The 14,570-nt window shown below is 49.3% G+C and overlaps 2 protein-coding genes across 2 annotated transcripts; one reads left to right on the top strand and one right to left on the bottom strand.

Annotated features, from left to right (window-relative positions):
* The first annotated feature begins 458 nt into the window (after positions 1 to 458).
* LOC123085081 (ninja-family protein MODD) lies at positions 459 to 7,948 on the top strand. The gene is made up of 4 exons (XM_044506662.1): positions 459 to 882; positions 1,012 to 1,578; positions 6,592 to 6,891; positions 7,277 to 7,948. The coding sequence occupies exons 1-4, from the start codon at positions 636 to 638 to the stop codon at positions 7,696 to 7,698; spliced, it is 1,536 nt and encodes a 511-aa protein (XP_044362597.1). The 5' UTR covers positions 459 to 635; the 3' UTR covers positions 7,699 to 7,948.
* Positions 7,949 to 8,728: 780 nt separating this feature from the next.
* Positions 8,729 to 12,358, bottom strand: LOC123085080 (replication protein A 70 kDa DNA-binding subunit B). Its single transcript, XM_044506661.1, has 12 exons — positions 12,062 to 12,358; positions 11,694 to 11,840; positions 11,390 to 11,605; positions 11,115 to 11,292; positions 10,751 to 11,018; positions 10,555 to 10,657; positions 10,327 to 10,451; positions 10,157 to 10,235; positions 9,925 to 10,069; positions 9,655 to 9,815; positions 9,435 to 9,555; positions 8,729 to 9,347 (listed from the first exon to the last, which is right to left on the bottom strand). The coding sequence occupies exons 1-12, from the start codon at positions 12,190 to 12,192 to the stop codon at positions 9,153 to 9,155; spliced, it is 1,869 nt and encodes a 622-aa protein (XP_044362596.1). The 5' UTR covers positions 12,193 to 12,358; the 3' UTR covers positions 8,729 to 9,152.
* Positions 12,359 to 14,570: the final 2,212 nt, after the last annotated feature.

Below are 14,570 nucleotides of genomic sequence, written 5' to 3' on the forward strand. Positions count from 1 at the left end.
GTGGCCGAAAATAAGCTTTAGACCGAAAACGGCCGCCCTTTAAGGTCTTCTTTGGTTTGGAGGAATTTCATAGGAATTTTAAAGGATAGAATTTTTTCCTTTAGAGCTCTTTTGGTTCATAGGAATGGATTCCTATTTCTACATAGGATTGGTTTCTATCCTCCATATTTCATAGGAAAATAAAAATGAGCCTAGACTCAATGAAAAAATTCCTTTGATGTCAACCAAATGACATCTTGTTTTTTATTTCTACTCATAGAATTTGAGATATATGTCATCTCATTTCCTACCAGATTTCTATTTTTACGATAATTCTATTCTATGAACCAAATGAGGCATAAGCGGCTGGGCAGATGGATAGAGGTAGAGGTGGGTAGATAGGCAGGAGTACACGGCGAGTTGCATCGTCATCGCCCGTTGGTCGCGCACGCAGTTTCGCCGGTGACCGGGCCAAAAGGCCCCGCCCTCCGCCCGGTCGAGACTGAAGCGCAGACGCGCCGCGCAGCCGCTCGCGCCCGTGACTCCACGTACGCCCCGCAGGCCACGCGCTCCGTCCGGCCTCCAGCCAGCGCGAGCGTTACCGCTCCGGCCTCGGCTCCGCCGCGAGCCACGCCACGCGTCCCCCCTGTCACGACATGTGTCCTGCCGGGCGGGCGGCGTGCCGTGTCCGCGCTCCCGAAACTGCCCCTCCCCCTCTCTCACACCTCGAAAGCAAAAGGGCGGAGCGGGGGCCCCCGGGGACGAGCAAATTATTTTTGTTGCGAGGGCGCGTCTCCTTCCTCCTCTCCGTGCGAGGCAGCGGCGACGGCGAGCGGACCGGAACAGCACATCGCCGGCTCTACATCAATGGCGTCCACCTCCCTCCTCGGCTGCGCAGTTCTCGTAAGTCGCGTCGCGCCCCTCTCCTCGATCCTCCTCCTCCTATGCGCTCGCTTCTCTCTCGCTTCCTGTCTCATGAGCTGCTGACCTTAATTGCGCTTGGTTCCTGACTGTCCCTCCCCGCGGCGGCAGGCTCTTCTCTGACGAGCGCGGGAGCTTCCTCTGACCCGAGCAACGACACCGTGCGGGAGCTTCCTCTGTCCAGTGACCAGTTCCTGGCTTCGCCGGCGATGGAGGCCTACTCGAGGGACCTGCTGCGCGGCGTCGGCGGGGGAGGCGAGGCCGGTCGCGGCGAGGAGAAGCCGGGGCGCCTGGATTCGCAGACCGAGGAGGTCGAGCTTAGCCTCGGCCTGTCGCTCGGGGGCCGATTCGGGCAGGAGAGGAGGAGGGGCGAGGGGCTCGCCAGGTCCTCCTCCGTCGCCTGCATCCAGCAGGTGGCGCTGGCGCCGCCCGCGCTCCCCAGGACACACTCCCTGCCGCCTATGGCGGAGGCGGAGGCGGGGAACACCACCGCTTCCCCTAGGAGCGGCGCTGAGGTCCAGCCGCAGGGGAGTGGTGCCCCTCTGAACGGCGCCGTGGTGGAGCCCGCAGCTTTGCCACGGGCGAGCTTGAGCCCCCCGTCCACAGGCTCGTCGGACGGCGAAGGGAAGCTGCGGGCGAGCTTGAGCCCCCCGTCCACAGGCTCGTCGGCCGGCGACGGTGCGTCTTTTTTTTTCTGTCTTGATGTTTCCATGTGACGGTACTGATTTTGTATTAGTCATGTGGTAGTATTTTATTAGCTCAATTAATTCTCAAGCTCAGCAATGTGGTAGTATTAGTACTAACTTCATACATCTCATTTCCAAAAAAAATTAAAAAAATTGCACACATCTGGTAAATATATTGTGTTAGGTAGGTTCAACGGACATGATTGTTTTTATCTGGTACAAAGGACATGAATAGTTTCATTGTTTCTAAGAAAAATCTGTGAGCATAGATGCAATCATGCAATGCACATTAGGAAAGTGGAATTAGGCTTGCCATTTGCCAATTGCACCTGGCCGGTGAATAAAGTACACCAGTAGTATGGAGTAAAAGGCGCCCCTGTTTCTCTCTGGAGTATAGGTAGGCCGCTGGATCTTAGGTGGATTCGGCAAGCTAAGGTGATGTGTTACCATCTGTGTTTCCTTGTTGGCACCCGGGAATTGTCTTACAGCTCGGTTGGCTCGCTTATTTGACAACTTCTACATTAGTATAATGGAGCTGTCCTGTTTACAAGTATTTGTGAGCCAGGGTCTATTAGAACACTGCCATGATTTGTGTACCATTTTAGGAAGATGGGAAAGCAAGGCATAATCAGGGTGTGGGCTAGCTGCCTGGGCGGCCATCTCTAGCCTATTATAAGGATAGAAAGTACTAGGGCTGCCGAGACAAGCAATTATTAGCTCTCACTAGCTTGTGTGTGTTTTCTGCAAAGAGGCCAAAATCCATTTATTCAAGGCGACCAACCCTTACAGGACCATCCTTAGAGAAACAAAAAATTACACATGGCTCCTAGGGAAATTGACACCGTCCTCCTCCCGCACTCGCTAGAGGTGTAGTGTAAGCAAAGCTTCATACTGCACCTGGATCTCCGAAACACCGTTGGAGCCAAGGAATGTTGTTGATGTAGCGGCCAAGAAGTCGTCGGTGGAGCCAGAAGACGTCGACGAAAACATATCGCCACCTCGGAGAAGGCAGCAAAGAAGGTTGGACGACCAACCTAGATTTGGACAAACGGGTCTGGCAAAACCTAACCTCGTTAGTTCCCGGGTGAAGCCGAAGCTGGCCGAACTTCGACCATTTGGAGGAGGCAGTGGACCAAGAGACGAAGCGCATCGTCTTCTCTTGCAGAGGACGCCTTCGACGACCACCTGCAAAGCATGAAGACGGAACCAGATCCGCCGCACACCAGAAGAGCAACGACTAGACAATCCTCCATCCTCCTCTATGGCGCTAACGAGGCCGTCGCCAACAAGTTGGGGAAACCTTACTCTTCTACACGACGCTGTCGTCGTCACCACTTCACCGTCGTCGGGGAACTAAACCCTAAGTACAGTGTCGTTGGGCAGACTAGGTCAAAATGCATGTCATTTGTTTGTATCTTGTGAAGCATGTGGCGCTTTGCAATATTTATTATTCGAAGGTGGTACATGAGTTATATGCCTTATTCAACATGACATTGTTGGATAAGGCAAAATGGCCCTCGACCTACACGAGTTTGGGATGTCATAGCCAACAATTAAAGTTGGACACTCGTCGAGGTTTGTCGCTGGTGAACAAGTCGAAGACATTGTCTATCCTAGTTCTGATGCTCGCCATTCTGGTGTAGTTTGTGACGCCAATGTGTTTGCTTACCTAGTGTAACATTTCACTCGTTTGAAGAGTGGCATCAAAGGCTTGCCATTTCATTGTATCTTGTGAAGCACATGATGACCATTCAAACATTTATCTGGATGTGGTGCATGATTTCGACTACTTACTCGGCATGATATTGTCGGACACGACATCAACACAAATTCAGGCGGCCATATTTGGCAATGGAAGTTCAAAGCACATCAAGGTCCATCCCTGAGGAATGAGTCGAACACCTTCGGTCATCCTAGTGCGTATGTCTGTTGTTCCAGCATACCTTGCGAGGCCAATGTGCTTGTTTATCTGGTGTAACATTTACTCATTTGGCAAAGTGGCATGAACGCTTGTCATTTCTCTATATCTTGTGAAGCATATGATCCTTGCTCAAACATCTCTTTGGAGGTACACGGTTCCTGTGCCTTATTCAGCATGATATTGTCGGATATGGCCAATAACGCTCAAATGCAACCCGACTTCGGGTGATCATATTCGGCAACAGAAGTTCTAAACCCATCGAGGTCTATACTGAGGAACAAGTCAGACACCATTGGCCATCCTAGTGCGGATGCTTGTCATTCTGGCAAACTTTATGATGGCGCTTTGCTTGTATACCTAGTGTAAAGTTTTACTCGTTTGGCGAAGTGGTACCAATGCTTCCCATTCCTCTGTATCTGTGAAGCGCATCATACTTGGCCAAACATTTTGTCGGAAGTGGTACACGGTTCTGATGCCTTATTCGGCATGATATTCTTAGACATGGGAAATAACACTCAAGTATGACACGAATTCTTCCGGGTTGGTACCTGGTTGTTGTGCCTTATTCGGCATGACATTGTTTGACATGACAAGTAACACTCAAGTATGACACAAATTTGGGTGCCATGTTTGGCAACCAATGTTGGAACCTGTCTAGGTCTATGGCTGAGGTACAAGTCAAACATCATCAACCATCCTAGTCTCGATGCTCGCCATTTCGGTGTACCTTGCATTGCCGATGTGTTTGCTTACCTAGTATAGCATTTTGCTCGTTTGGCGGAGTAGCATCAACTATTGCCATTTTGTTGTTTCTTGTGAAGCACATGAGATGGTCATATTCGACGACTCAAGTAGGAAATCCGTCGAAGTATGTTGTCGAGGAACAAGTTGGAAGCCTTGGCAATCCTAGTTCCGACGCTTGCCATTCCGATGTACCTTCCGATGTCATTGTGCTCGATTGGCAGGGTAGCATCAAATGTTGGCCATATCTTTGTATCTTACGAAGCACATGATAGCTGGTCAAACATTTATCTAAACTTGTTACATGATTTCGCTGCCTTGTTCAGCATGATATTGTTGGACACGGCATAAATAACACTCAAATCTCACAAATTTGGGCCCTCATGTTTGGCAACCAACGTCGGAACCTCGTCAAGGTCTATCGCTTAGGAACAACTCGAGCATCGCAATCATCGTAGTCGATTGCCATTTATGTGTATCTTATGATGCTGATGTGTTGTTTACCTACTCTAACGTTTACTCGGACATGGTGCCGGATTTGACAATCGAAGTTTGGACACCTATCGAGGTCTATATCATCGAGGAACAAGTTGATCATTTTTGGGCATACTAGCTCCGAAGCTCGCTATTTCGTTATACCTTGCGATGCCCATATGATCGCTTATGAGTCTAACACTTACTAAGACACTTACCAAGACGTGGTAGAGGATCTTGATGCCTTATCCAGCATGACATTGTTGGACGTACAAAAACACTCAAATCCGACACTATACCTGGCCAAACCTTGAGCCGGGCCTAGCCAAGCCCGACGCAAAAAATCCAGGCCCGGCCCCGGCCTGGCCCGGCCATCGGGCCTGGTTTTTGGGCCCAAGCCCGGCCCGCACGCGTAAAGGCCGCCGGGCCCCTTCAGGAAATCGCAAAAACGATGGGCCCGGGCCCAGCCCGGCCTTCGGGCTCAAAATCTAGGCCCGGGAGCAGCGTCGGGCTGGACCGGGCTGCCCATGGCCAGGACTATCCAACACAGATTCGGGGTGCAATACTCGACAACCGGAGCTACACACCCTAGAGGTCTGTCGTCGAGGAAGAAGTCAAATGTCGTCGGCCTCATAGTTCTGGCTCGATATTCTGTTGTACGTTATGTGCTCACTTACCTATTGTAAAACATTGACTCAAACGCAATATTGGATGTTAGCCGGGGGTTCTCCTCCTTTTTGGAAGAAAAAAAAACACAATATCGGATTTTGGTGCCTCAACATGGGTTTGGGTGTGTTTACTTGGCAACCAAAGTTTGGCAAGGATGTCCCAGCAACGCTGGAGATGTTTGTTGCACGGTAGTACCATGATTATTTGGTGCACCAAGGATGCCATATCAAACATGTTTTACAGTGTGAAGCCTACGTGCTTGCTTAGCTAGTCTAATATTTACTTGGATCTGGTACCAGATGGTGCCTGAATTTGGTATGGCAAGTAGCATTCGAATCAACATGGATTCGGAGAGTCAGACTCGGCGATCGAAGTTGACACGGATGTCCGAGCAACACTAGAAATACCCATTGTACACCAAGGAAGCCATTTCCGGCATGGATTTCGGCAGCCCCATCACGACCACCACTTGTCATCAGCAAGAGACATCACACACGATTGCTTGCCGGAGTGCAAGTGGGCAAACAACCCTCCACCTTATCCGCGACCAGATCCCCCCAAAACATGCTTCCATATGGTGCACATTTTCCCCTTTGTTTCATTGCCTTCATTATTTACGTCTGCATGATTCATTTTTGGGCTAAATAACCATTTTGCCTCAAGATTAATTAGATATACTTTCAAAAGGGTCTACTGGAGCAGATATATTAATATTATGCCGAACATGTGGTTATTTCTTAAAAAGTTGGTTCCATTGATACAGGGAAAGTTTTGAACCAACCAACCACATCATGATTGATGAAAGTGGGGTCTTATTCTTGTATGCCAAAGTTATTTCATATAGAAAAAGGTTTCCTGTACCGATACCAGTATGCATTTTCATTGGGAGTCTGCTGGTTTCTCGTTGTTCCTCTTAAGTTACTTGTTGAAGCATGCCAATATAGTGCACTGGGGCATTAGGGTCATTTCCCCATCTATTTATGTAAGATGTCAATTATACATTGGTCCAGTCAAGAACTTTAGCATAGCCTGAAATGACCATCAATACTATCTAGTGTTTTCTTTCTTTTTTGTAAAGGGTGTGTTTGTAAGGACATGTGATACTTAATATATGTAAGGAGGGAGTACTAGTTTAAGCGAGCATGCATTACTTCGAGGATGGTCTGACAATATATTTTCATTGTGCATGGAATACTGCAGGTATCCTCACGAGGACAAGTTCACTCCCTGCTGGCATCGAGGATGGGTGGAGGAAGAGGAAGCTAGCAGAAACTCTGAACAAACTCGAGATGAAGAGGAGGATTGAGAGGATGAACTCTTCCAACGTTTCTGTAGGGGAAGTTGGAGAGAACGCAGATGAGATGAGTGAGCAGGCAGGAGGAAAGCAAAAAGCACAGAGAATGAACCATAGCAATGTGAGGCGTCGCTTGAGTGGGCTTCCTCCACCGTATCAGCCTCCAGCTGCATCACAAGGTCCGAAAAGGAATTCCGCTTTGAAAGGTAAAGTGATTTGCTAACCAACATATGTAAAGTAATTCAGCTGCATCACAAGGTACTTGGCTTTGCCGTCTGAACTACCAAGCCAAGCAACATACACCCACCAAATTAAATTGTGGCTTGGATTCATTCTGCCCTCTGGACCAAAACCGTGCAGTTACAGTATTTGTCCTATTGAACATGTCCTTGAACAGGAACTGCAAGGATACCAATAATTGACTGTGTTAACCAACCCTCGTTGTAAAGCAACTACTGATAGATCCGGACTGTTCTATACAAGCTGTTGTTTAGTAATTAGTAGCAGTTGGTTCTTATTTCAATGTTGCTACCTCCTATCAGATTTGCTTCTGCTGATCACCAAGGTATATGTTGGTGTGTAATCTTGCAGGAACTCCTGGCGCTCTAGAGCGGAGCCTGTCATCGGCTGTTCTGCCCTCGTCTGAGGGTGCAAACAGCGGCGCCGTGACAACCCCTTCATCTTCAGCATTGGCGGTGAGAGCAGCAGCCCCTGGCATCTCCACAGGGGAGCAGCGGGATGGTTCAGAAAGGCCGGCGGCGAGAGCTACTAGGACCAGGAGCGTGGCAGACATGGTGCGGAAGATGCCAGTGGTGTACACCAGCGGGCTCCCCAACGGCGAGAGGATCGACGGCTTCCTGTACCAGTACAGCAGAGCTGAGGAGGTGAGGATTGTGTGTGTGTGCCATGGTAGCTTCCTGACTCCGGCGGAGTTTGTGGCGCATGCCGGAGGCGGCGAAGTCGCCCACCCGATGAGGCACATCGTCGTCAACCCCCCGTCGTCTTCGCTCTAGACCGGCGCGCGCGCGCATGCGGGTCGCGCAAGTGCTCCGCGTGTGGCCTCAGCAGCCCTAAGCTTAGCTTGGAACTAGAAATCTCATCGTGAGATTGCATTTTATGTTTTACAGACTGCACATTACAGTACTTACTTATTATCCTGAACTGGAGACATTGTGGGAGATTTGCTCCTACAGACAACTAAATAGCAAACATATGACAGATTGAACATTACTCGTTGTTCTGGTGATCATCACTTGTTTCCTACTGTTATTGTTGTCGTTGTCGTCATTGTCTTAGGACCAAAGGGTCTGCAGCCATGGTCTTGTAGATATAGTGGCAGCTTGTTGGTGGCAACCAGCCTGCTGGAGCAAATTTTATGAACCAGCGACTGGTCAGTTGTTGGTGGCTTCTCAAAGCTACCAGCAACCAGTCACTAGTGATGGAGCACCAGTTTCATGGAGTCAGTGGCGAACCATGTACCTGACACCCTAGAACTGATGCAACATCTTCATCACATCTTCAGAGTCGGTGGCTTTAGAGTACTTTGTTAGCCTGGTCACCATTCATGATGGCTACTGATCTTAGTGGCTGGCTTCTCACATCTCCCAGCAACCAGTCACTTTTGATGGAACCTGTTTCATCTTCAAGTCAGTAGCTTACCATTTACATGACACCCAGTCAGAAGTGAAACATCTTAGTCGCACCTTCTGAGTTGGTAGCTTTCAATAAAGTACATTGTTACTGAGTTGGCTTCAAGGCTTGTTCAGTTTAGAGAGGATTGAGGGGGTTAACCCCTACTAAGTCAAAAAATCCTCCCCCAAACCTCCCAGCAACCAACTTACTCAATCCACTTTCAACCCGACAAGCCCAGCAGGCAGCAGGGCAAGACTGAGACTACCTTGCGCTGCTCAAACCTAGTACTTTTTGTCAGCCAACAGATTTGGTGAAAGTGATGCTCAAACCTAGATAGGTGGATTCACAACGTTATACACCTATGCTTACACCACTCAGTCAAAACACAGGAGAAAACATTCCCGGGACACAGGTAAAGAATAGTGCAGTGATTCTTGCATACTAAGCCACGAGGAGCACTTGCTCAGAGCATGTTTAACATCAGCTAGCAGTGGGTCTGCATACAACCTTGTATATGCAGAAGGAATTTGCAGATCAAACAGAAGAATACCCCGATGTCCTCCAAATCAAACATCTACATATATAACACAGGAGCAAAAGCGTTTTTAAGTTACCACTACATTTGAGGAGCGACATCGCAGAAAGACACGGCTGAAGCAGCACTACACTTCAGGAAACTTGGGGCCAAAACATGGCTTCATCCTTAGCAAGCGGTGAGCTTGGATATCTATCTCCTCAAGGGGAGCAGGCATACTCTTGCATCTTCTCCCAGCAGGCGGCAGTGAGCTTGGAAATCTCCTCGAGGGGAGCAGGCATACTCCTGTTGCATCTTCTTCTAGCTGGAGGTGAGCTTGGCAATCTCCTCAAGCTGGTACCTTGCTTCAGCAGAGTAGTCGACCGGCGACTCACTCCTCACGGTGATCCTCTGCCTCTTCTCACCCATGTACTCGTTCTGCACCACGCTGACACGGAACAGGTGGGGAATCCAGGTCGCTTCCTTCAGCTTGAGCTGGAACATGTCATCACCCTCCTGCAAACAGAATTTGACAGTCTTAAGACACAGATCACAGAGCAAGCAACATATCTGCATTCCAAATGGCAAGGCACGAGTTTTTACCTCTTTCCTGATCCGATCAAGCTCATCTGCGCTGCAGCCAACAATTCTCTCTGCTTGGTCATTGAAAAGAGACAGCCAGGCCTCGCCAGTGGGATCAGAGACCTTGATCACCATGGTGTACCTGAAGAGCCACGGTGAACAAGACACGTTTAGCATTGGTGTTTCATGGATCGTTAAATGGCAGTAGCATGTGTTTACTGCAACTGAGTAGGACTGTTACCTCAATGAGCACCGCTCATAGTTCTTCTGGCACCCTTCACACCAGAATCCTGATCCGAGCGCCTCAGTCACCTTCTTGTTGCAGGTGGTGCAAGCACGGTACCACATGGTCTGGTCAGGCTTAATGTTGCTTATGTTGGCATACAGGCTGAAGAAAACAGGCTGCAAAACAAATCAGGTCAGATTACTTCAGGCAACTGCCAAGTGTGCACCCATGAATTATTCAGGTTCAGATGCACCATGTACTGTTAACAAACGTTCAATATCTTACCTTGTCCTGGCCCAAGTTAGGGTCACTTGTGATGTGAGACAGAAAAACTCTGTCAGAGTACATTGATCTCAAGCCACCAGCGTTGGATGCACCCATTCCAGCACCAACTGATGCCAAGGTAGTACCCTTGCCTTCAGATTCATACCTATTCAGCAAATAATGTGGTCATGATCTACAACAGAAAAACTTAAGAGCTAATCAAAAGAAGCATGGTTTAGCATCAGGGCCTTACCAAGCTCTAAGCTTCTCAGCCTCAGGCAACTCTGGGTTAATCACAAGTGTGCTTTTGCCTACTGTAGAAACAGACACACCTGGTAGAGAAATTCAGTAACAAGCTGTTAGCACAAATAAAATCAAATTGTTATCCAGAAAAGAATTTGTGGAAGGGTGCCAAGAGCTTACCTTGAAAGTCAGATACTTTCAGGCTCTTCACTGCAATGATAGGTGCAGAGTCAACCATGTCCAAGAGTTCCTCACCAACAGTGGTGGCAAGATCATTCCAAAGAGAAATGGTGACAGTTTTGTTCCTACAATCAAATTAGTTGTACATCAGAACATGCACCACCTTTCAAGCTATCAATATCACATACACCACATGTTAGGATATCAACAAGTAAAGCTGATGCTTACGAGTCATCTGCAACAACAATGTCACGCTTTGGGATTGACTCATTGTCAATCTTTCTTCTGATGCTCAGGGTAGGTGATACACTCTGAACAACACCAATGATATCTACAGATAATAGATGGAACAGAGTAAAATTAGTCACACTGAACGCATCAAGTTGCTAATATAGCTCACTGAAATTAAGCAATTCGGCCTCACCTACTAACTCCCTGCCACCAACATATGGCCCCAGCATATCAATCTTGACAAAGTTGTATTGCACTGGTGGAATGAAAGATTCCCCCTCAGCCTCTTCAACAACAGCAGTCTCATTCAGGGTCATCTCATAGTCATTCTGGACTGTCTTGAACTGCTTGTTCGCGATTCTGAGTGAACCCTTGGAGATGTAGTAGACCTTCCCCAACTCAAACACAGGATAGAACTTCTTTGCAGCCTCATTGAACATGGTGGCCTGGATCTGGGTGCCCTGTATTACACAGATCAAGCAAAATCAGCCTACAGTTGCAACTTGGTTCGGCAAATACATCTATGAAAGCGTTTGACATTTGTCAGGGGAACTTACATCCTCGTCAGTGAGCTCTACGTTGAAGACATGGCCTTCTCCACGGGCATTCCTGTATGACCTGAGGTTGCCCTTGCTTGTGACCCGCACCTTGATGACCCAGTTGCCCTGGTAGGGGTTGAGGGAGATCAGAGGATGCACCCGCCTCGTCATGGCCAAGCGAGCAGCGGGAGCAGCACTGCAGACACAGAAGTGACAGAAGTGAGCAGAAATTCTTCACAAATTTCATCAGCAGAACATTACAGCAAGGACGCGGCTATGCAAGAAGAGCTTACTTTCCGCGCTGCTCGCTAACAATCTGGGACGCGGACTTCACGTCGTGCCTTGGCTTCAGCATAATCGTAGCCGGGGCGGCGCCAATGGGCTTGGAGAGACCCGCAGCCTCCTCCTTGGGCTTCATGAGAACCGATGGCTCTTCTATCTTGACCTCGCTCTTGATCTCGGCGTCAAGAGCCTGGGACACGACCTCGCACTTGGTGATGATCACCATCCTGCCGTACGCCGTACAAAGCGCAGTGTTCAGTGAAGGATGAAACGGATCTGTAAGAACGGCGGGACGGGAGCGGGGATTGTACTTACTTGTCCGTCTTTTGTGGGATGTCGTTGCATGTGTAGTTGAGGATGCGGACGAGGCCGAGGTTCTGGAGCTTGCCGGAGTGGACCTCCGACGCGAAGTGGGTGGAGAGGATCGCCTTGACCTTCGCCTCCCCGTCGCTGGCCATGAAACTGCAAGGCAACAAGAACAGTCCGTCAGGGCCACATCTCATACAGGGGGAAATCGGCGCAAGGAAGAACAGATCTGTGCCGGTACGGGGCAAATGGAGAGATCAAACAGATACTGAAGACCAAACGAGCGATTCCGCGGTGGGCGCAGAAGGGGCAGATAGATCCGGCGAGACGCTACGCGGGAGGGGGGAGGGGGCGATAGAAGGAGGGAGAGCACTCACGTGAAGCGGGAGCCGATGGGTTTGAGGTCGAGGACCTGCACGACGATCTCCGGCACGTCGTCGGGCGACTCCGGCGTGGGGTTGGCGAGGATGAGGGCCACGGCGCTCGGCGTCACCGACTTGGCGTCCATGCCTCTCGTCTCCGGCGGGGTTCGCGTGTCTTCCGGAAGAAGATTTCGTGGGCGGTGGAGGTGGTGGGCGTCGGCGTCGGCGGCGGCGGAGATGGCTTGGAGTTGGGAGAGGGGATGGGATCTGCGCGCTGGTTATAAGGTGCTTTTGAGGGGGAAATTGGCGGGCGCGGGCGGGGCCGGGTTGAGGCTCCTGAGAATTGCCGCGGGTTTCTGCGAACGGCGGGAGGCGCGTGGATAGTTTTCTTTCTTTTGGCTCCGTTTTGGTGGCTCTGGCGGGAGAAATTTGGGGGGAGTTTTCGCGCCAGAAGCGAGCGAGCGAGCGGGGGGTTAGAAGCCGCTAGCGGTGTGGTGGTACCGCTTTCTCGGCCCAACTGGGTCGAGAGGAGGGCTCTGGGGCCCAGCATCCACACGTGATTCCTTTTTTGAATTCGGAAGTGTGTGCGAGACGATTGAGGGGGGAAATACTGTGTGCACCTGGCCGTGGGAAGAGGATATACTGACTTCGGGAGCGGAAACACTTTTTTTACGGTACCGTGAGCCTCCGGCGAAACAGATCCCGCAAATGTTTTGCGGGACAAGTTTACGGGATTTGTTCCGCGTCGAAGGGCTCGCGGTACCACAAATTTTACATAGCTTCCTAAATTAGAGGTTTCAACATAGAAATCGGATGGGATCATAATATAAATTAAATATATGAATATAAATGGTTCAAAAAGCAATTCAAAATACAACGACCGTTTTCATTGCAATAAATGTTCAAATTCGAATAGTTATTACAATACCAAATTGTCTAAATCCCACACAAATACATATGAATAAAAATGGGAATCTATCTCCCCACATAGAGTTGTCAATGATGCTCGATAAGATCATGCTTGAGTTGGTTGTGTGAATCACGATTCCCGATCTTTCGGTAGGTCTTAAGAAATGCAGTGATTTCATCTACGTCTCTGCCAGGTTTCACATGGCTACCAACATTGTCATAATTGTACAAGTCCAAATCCCTCTCATCCTCGACGATCATGTTGTGTACAATTACACAAGCAGTTATGATGTTTCTGATAAAAAAATTATCCCAGAAGCAAGCAGGACCTCGAGCAATGGCCACGAGCTTGCAAGACGCCAAATGCCCTCTCAATATCCTCTCGGCAAGGTTCTTGCTTCGGCAAAAAAATTGTGTTTCTTGAGTTGGGTTCACTAATGGTCTTCACGAATGTTGACTAGGAAGGATAAATACCGTCGCTACAATAGTACCCCATGTTATACTCATGGAAATTGACGGTGTAGTTGCAAGTCGGAGCTTTGACACTAGCTAGCTGAGCAAATAGATGAGATTGTTGCAGGACATTGATATCATTAAGAGACCCCGACAAACCAAAGAAACAATTCCAAATCCATAAATCATGTGAAGCCACGGCTTCAAGCACAATGGTGGGTTTTCGTTTGTGGCTTGTGTATTGCCCTGCCCAAGCCACCCGGTAGTTCTTCCGCCTCCAATGCATGCAATCAATACTACCTAGCATGCCCGACCATCCCCTTTCTCCGTTCATTGCCATGTTTCTTTTTGTGTCTTCTTCGTTTGGAGCATGAAGGTACTCCGGGCCACAAACCCGGATCATCGTCTTGGCAAAGACATAGACGCATTTGATGGTGGTATATTCTCCAGTGCGAAGATATTCATCCGCGTAGTCAATGGGAACACCATATGCAATCACTCATCATCGCCGATATTTTTTGATATGCACTAAAGCCAATCAAAATGGTGGCATTCCTATGCCGAGTGAAGAAACAACAATTTTGCTAGCAAGCTTCAACGATGTGGAGGAAAAGTGACATACGCATTCGATGTCGCCTATGAAAGAGGTGAGATGAATATGTCGGTACCTCGGTGAAGTAGTCCTTCATGGGCATCTTGTCGCTGAGACCTTGGTTGTGGGGAATGCATAGCGGCCAACCATGGATCGGCGCCGCTTTTTCTTCGACCCTGCCTCAAATTCCTCCACGAGGTGCAACAACACTAGGTTGTCAACATCGTCGTCGAGGATCATCTCTTCCGTGTCTGAATCATCGGTCAAAGATGACAAGGACGAACTCCAACCCATCTACAAAATGCACACGATATGCCCATGAATTTCACCTGAACCTACTCCGGGCCAAATCGAGCAGAAACACGTGGGTGTTGGACATATCTCGCCCGACACCGACTGAAGCAAAGCCACGCCGCCCCTTTCTTCTCCCCCACAGGCCAAAGCAAAGCCGCGTTGTGCCGCCCTTTCTTCTCCCCTCCGGCAGAAGCAAAGTCGCGCTGCCCCCTTCCTCCAATGCGCGCGGGCGAGCCCCATTCATTACGAGGCTCATCGACGCCAGAACCAACTGGA

Source organism: Triticum aestivum, chromosome 4A (genome assembly GCF_018294505.1).
Source record: "Triticum aestivum cultivar Chinese Spring chromosome 4A, IWGSC CS RefSeq v2.1, whole genome shotgun sequence".
NCBI classification, from domain to species: Eukaryota; Viridiplantae; Streptophyta; class Magnoliopsida; order Poales; family Poaceae; genus Triticum; species Triticum aestivum.

Coding starts and splice junctions, on each gene's coding strand:
- LOC123085080 (XM_044506661.1), bottom strand. CDS start 12,192: ATGGACGCCAAGTCGGTGACGCCGAGCGCCGTGGCCCTCATCCTCGCC. Junction 11,019..11,114: donor TAGAGCTCACTGACGAGGAT/GTAAGTTCCCCT, acceptor TGTGTAATACAG/GGCACCCAGATCCAGGCCAC. Junction 9,556..9,654: donor TATGAGCGGTGCTCATTGAG/GTAACAGTCCTA, acceptor GTGGCTCTTCAG/GTACACCATGGTGATCAAGG.
- LOC123085081 (XM_044506662.1), top strand. CDS start 636: ATGTGTCCTGCCGGGCGGGCGGCGTGCCGTGTCCGCGCTCCCGAAACT. Junction 883..1,011: donor TCCTCGGCTGCGCAGTTCTC/GTAAGTCGCGTC, acceptor CCGCGGCGGCAG/GCTCTTCTCTGACGAGCGCG. Junction 1,579..6,591: donor AGGCTCGTCGGCCGGCGACG/GTGCGTCTTTTT, acceptor GGAATACTGCAG/GTATCCTCACGAGGACAAGT.